Source organism: Gadus morhua, chromosome 7 (assembly GCF_902167405.1).
Source record: "Gadus morhua chromosome 7, gadMor3.0, whole genome shotgun sequence".
NCBI lineage: Eukaryota > Metazoa > Chordata > Actinopteri > Gadiformes > Gadidae > Gadus > Gadus morhua.
This window is the reverse complement of record NC_044054.1, coordinates 19,656,087-19,661,086: the sequence shown is the minus strand read 5'-3', so window position 1 is coordinate 19,661,086 and position 5,000 is coordinate 19,656,087. Positions and strand designations below refer to the sequence as shown.

The following is a 5,000-nucleotide window of genomic DNA, read 5'->3' as shown; positions in this document are numbered from 1 at the left end:
TGAGGTACAATGTTTTGTACATGCCTTTCCCATATGACTAGATTGATGCATATCAACGTATGCACAACATGCTTTTCCATGTGCATGTATGACTAGGGTGACTCACACAGAATGTAGCTCAAGTCATTCATCTCCGCTTGGTTTAATACATTCGTCAATACGTCTTGTAGGCCTGGCTGCAGTGCCTTCCAGCTATGTGTATCACTGCCTGATAACAAGCGTATTAGCAATATGCTGAGAGCCTAGCTGGGGGCACAGCTATACGCATAGATATCAGGGTTGCCGTAAGATCCAAAGTGTACATTGGGTTTCAGGTCCAAAATTACGAGTGAGTACAGTGTGTGTTTGTTGGAAATTAATGGGAGGAGAGTGAAGAGTGTGTTTATCTTACCTTATTTGTTAGTTTTTCTTGGTTGTTCCCGTAAAGCTGCTGGATTTTTAAAAACATACATCAACAGTGCAATTACAGAGGCCATGTAGTGTGCCTTGGGCCTGGCTCAGCTGGCCTTTGTGTGTGCACGCACACACAAAGACATGCACATACACACACCTACACACACACAGACACGCACACACACAATTAATCATCCTTTATATTCTTTTCATGCTACAAGGATTCATTTGTTATTTAGTCTTGTACAACCTGCCTCATACCTCATTAGATGCACTATTTCAAACACAAATAACCATTCAAACCATTTATAACCGTAACTATCAGAGGTATAGCGCAAAAAGTGTGCTCTATTTGTCCATGTGACATTTTCTTTTACTTCCCGCAATGTTGAAATCATGCTAACCCTGCAGTCATCGGGTTGATGAACTCCTAAAAGCCGGATTAATAACTAAACGCGGTCAATTTAAACAGACGTATGAAAATGTACATAATACTCTCTCTGTGTTGCCGCGCGGCATGAATCTTTGATGGATTTTGTCAGCAAAGCGTCTGAGGGTGCTGTGATCCTCAGTTTGCGTTGCCCCTTCTCACCTTCCTCCTCCACCTCCACTCCCCGGTCGGGGAGGCCCAGCGGTGTCGCTTGCGTCCCCAGTCGGAGGTGTCAACACCCCGGCTCCTTCTGCCACCTCTAGGCCCTCTTTACCCTGCTCTACCAGGGCTGGCATCGCTGCCACAAAACGCTAGCGTTTATGTAAAGCCGGAGTATGTTGTGTGTTTTTTTTCTTTCCCCCCATTCTTTCCTTTTTTTTTCGTTTTCTTTCCTCTTTCCCTGTACCTCTTTTCCCCCCTGAGTGCGACTCAGTAAAAATTCATACTTGTCATGCAAAATAAATCGCGGTGCTTTTCCGTCGCTCGGCTTCAAATGGCTGCAGAGTGAATAAGAAATGAGGCTTAAATGTTCACAACCCCTTGCCTGACACTTCCCATCCCATCACCAGAGTCATGCTGCGTGTGTGGCTCTGTGTGTGTGTGTGTGCGTGTGTGGCTGTGTGTGTGTGTGTGTGTGTGTGTGTGTGTGTGTGTGTGTGTGTGTGTGTGTGTGTGTGTGTGTGTGTGTGTGTGTGTGTGTGTGTGTGTGTGTGTGTGTGTGTGTGTGTGTGTGTCGGTGGGAGTGCGTTCAGTGTGTGTGTGTCGGTGGGAGTGCGTTCAGTGTGTGTGTTGGGGTGAAATAGGAAAAGAGACATTCTCTAAGGCTCTATCTTAAATGTGTCTGAGAAAAAGTGTTTTCATGCGTTTATACTGCGTGCTTTTCTGTGTGTATGTGTGTGCACACATGTGCCTGTGTTTGTGTGTGTGTATGCGTGTGTATGCGTGCGTGTGAGTGTGTATGCATTTGTGTATTTTTCCGTGTGTACGTGTGTTTCTGTCTGTGTGTGAGAGCTAGGGAGGTTGTTATCCACTCGAAAGCAGGTGTAATGAGGCGTGCATGTCGTTAGTGGGTGTTTACTGCCGGGTCTTAAGTGTGTTGTTAGATCCCTGGCGCACCAATAGGGACCACCGGATATCAGATACTACAGCGAGCAGACTCGTCGGTTCCAACGCAATATCCAGGGGCAACGGGACACACACTTGGTCACACGCTGTTACTCAGACAGTGAATACTAAAACGAGAGCAACTCATTACTGTAACCAATATGTCTTTGGTGACCTTGTGCGATTATTATAAAAAGATATAAATCGGTAATATAATATGTTTATATAGTGCACACAAACGTAAACAGTGAGATCATCAATTTGATAAACAATATTCTAATATTTTGTTATTGTAGAGACTCAAATAATTGTGTTATTCTGGGGTGTTTAGTGTGTAAAATTAGTTTCTTGAGATCATGAAAATGTCCACCTGCGCAACATCTTTCTAATGACCTTTTGTAGCATTGAATTGTCTTTAGTGTAAATAAAGGGGTGCCACTGTGGCTCACTGGGTCGAGCCCGTACCATTAAGGCTGTGTCCTGATCGCAGCGACCCGGGTTCAAATCTTGCCCCTGGTCCTTTGCTGCATGTCCTCCCCTTTATCTCCCATACTTTCCTGTCTAACACATTCTATCATAAAGCATAACACAGGCAGCAAAAAAATATAAAGGGTAAACAAACCAACAGTCTTACTCTAAAGGGACACCTCCATGATTGCTGAAACACGTGCAATTGCAGTCGCTCTCCGGAATTGGCCGGCAATTGTACCACGTGACCACGTTTGATTTCCATCAAAACAACGGCAAACCGACGTCACCTTGCGGCGAATTACGTCCGCTGCTGTCGCCAACATTTTTATGACTTTCGGTGTTTAATTAAAGTTTAACGACCCACAGCTGATTTGAATCAGCACAATCATCCACCATCTTAACGAGGTCGCCTCCTCCTCTCCCCCCCTCTCCTCCTCCCCCTCCTCCCCTCTGTGGTCTCTCCCCCCAGTCCCGGCCATGATCACGTCGTACCCCAACACCACGCTGGCGACGCAGGGCGAGGAGAAGAAGATGAGCTGCACGGCACACGGTGAGAAGCCCATCATGGTGCGCTGGGAGAAGGAGGAGCGCATCATCAACCCGGAGACCAGCCGCTACGTGGTCACCGTCAAGGAGGTGGCCGACGAGGTCATCTCCACCCTGCAGGTAAACGCTCTGCTGCTGCTGTCTTTTTCTGTTTTGTTTTTGGCCCTCAACACCATGTTTTGAGGGCCAAAACATGGTCTCCCCCCTGAAGTTGGGGCGATCTTACAGAACTGCATGCAAAACTCACCTCTTACAGAAAACATTATGACACCTGACCCCACCTATACCACACCTTACCTTACTCCAAACCTTATTTAGAATTTTGCTGTATTATGTTTTCTTGTTTTTCTTTTCCATATGTATTCTCTATGATGTAAAATGTCTTTGGGTTACCTGCAAAAAAGCGCTATATAATTCCTATCAATTATTGATAGGATATTATTATTATTATAATCACTTGTTATGCTTTCCTGTGTTATAACTGCACGTTGCGTCGACCCCCCGTCCACGGCGGTGATATCTATGTATTTTTTTAGTTTTAGGTTATTGTTTTGTATTGTTACATTTATCGTCATGAACGTAATAACTTATCGGTCATCCTGACCTGTGACCCTAGCTCCCTGAGTAGGCTGGGGTCTTAATAAAATTACTCCCTTGTGGAATATGTGAATCTGATTACATTGTTTAAATAAAGACGGGGACAGGGCTGCCGTTGTTGCCGTCTAATAGATAGCCTGGGGTTGTGTTTGTGGAACAAATCTTGATGGTTAGAAACATCATGCACTGGAGGGGACTTTTATTTTGTAATCGACGCACAGTGAAGCACACGAGTGTCCCTGTGCCCCAGATCATGCCCACGGTGCGGGAGGACTCTGGCTTCTTCTCCTGCCACGCCATCAACTCCTTCGGGGAAGACCGAGGGATCATCCAGCTCACAGTGCAAGGTATGCAGCCCCGCAACCATACACACACACACACACACACACACACACACACACACACACACACACACACACACACACACACACACACACACACACACACACACACACACACACACACACACACACACACACACACTTGTGGTCGGTATAAGATAAAAGGACACTTTATTCATTGCGGGAGGGAAATCAAGATGCCACAGCAACAGTTTTGCAAAATAAACATCAATGTAAAAGGATAAGTGAGTGTAATGAAACAAACTAAATCCAATTATATATTTACATAGACTCATAAGTACTGAGCCCCATCAGAGTTGAACAGACCCCCCTGACCCAGACCTTGGTCCCCCCCAGAGCCCCCGGACCCCCCTGAAGTAGAGATCCGGGAGGTGAAGGACCGGACCATCGCCCTGCGTTGGACCATGGGCTTCGACGGCAACAGCCCCATCACAGGCTTCGACATCGAGAGCAAGAACAAGTCGGGTAGGTGTCCCTCTGGGGGGAGAGCCATGGACTTGGTGACACTTGGATGTTTGCCCCGGGAATGTGTTGGGTGACATGTGGGTTTTCTTAACTAGCTTTGGGTGTGAAGCTACATGGGAATTTGTATTCTCTGATCATGCCTCTATTTGTGTGGGTGATCATCTCTTTAGGGCGTTGATGTTAGCCCAGCATTGTCATTCATTAGACCGGGCCGGTCCTAATCTCGAAAATCAGTCTTTAGATGAATAGTCTAAGGTCTGATGGTAGACCAAAACAAATCTGGGCTAACGACCAATCATGTGGCTGGCGTTGCAGATCTGTAAACAAATAATTTGCACAAATAAAAGCACCAACTCGGCCAGCAGCAGTAAACTGTAACAAAGTGTCTGTAAAGCTTTCAAATCAAACCCATGTAGATTGCCTCCCCCCCCCCTTTCCAGAAGTTGGACTATAACCCAGAAGGCCTGCTGTATCCGAGATAAGACTGGTCCTAATGTCACTTTGACCTCCCCCCATTAACGTCCTACCCATTAACCCCTTTTTGTCCTTCCCCTTCCCCCCCCCCCCCCCCCCCCCCCGCAGCCTCATGGGACACGGCGCAGAAGACCAAAGACGTGTCGCCCCAGCTCAAC

General features: G+C 46.6%; 1 protein-coding gene across 3 annotated transcripts in view; it reads left to right on the top strand.

Moving 5' to 3' along the window:
- dscama (Down syndrome cell adhesion molecule a) overlaps positions 1-5,000 on the top strand; it is a 90,589-nt gene that overhangs the window by 71,011 nt on the left and 14,578 nt on the right. For all 3 annotated transcript variants that reach the window (XM_030362217.1, XM_030362218.1, XM_030362216.1), the window contains exons 12-15: positions 2,868-3,064; positions 3,792-3,888; positions 4,240-4,368; positions 4,951-5,000. The exon at positions 4,951-5,000 is cut by the window's right edge and continues 118 nt beyond it. In XM_030362217.1, the coding sequence (XP_030218077.1) occupies positions 2,868-3,064; positions 3,792-3,888; positions 4,240-4,368; positions 4,951-5,000 (473 nt within the window). The remainder of the gene's footprint in view (positions 1-2,867; positions 3,065-3,791; positions 3,889-4,239; positions 4,369-4,950) is intronic.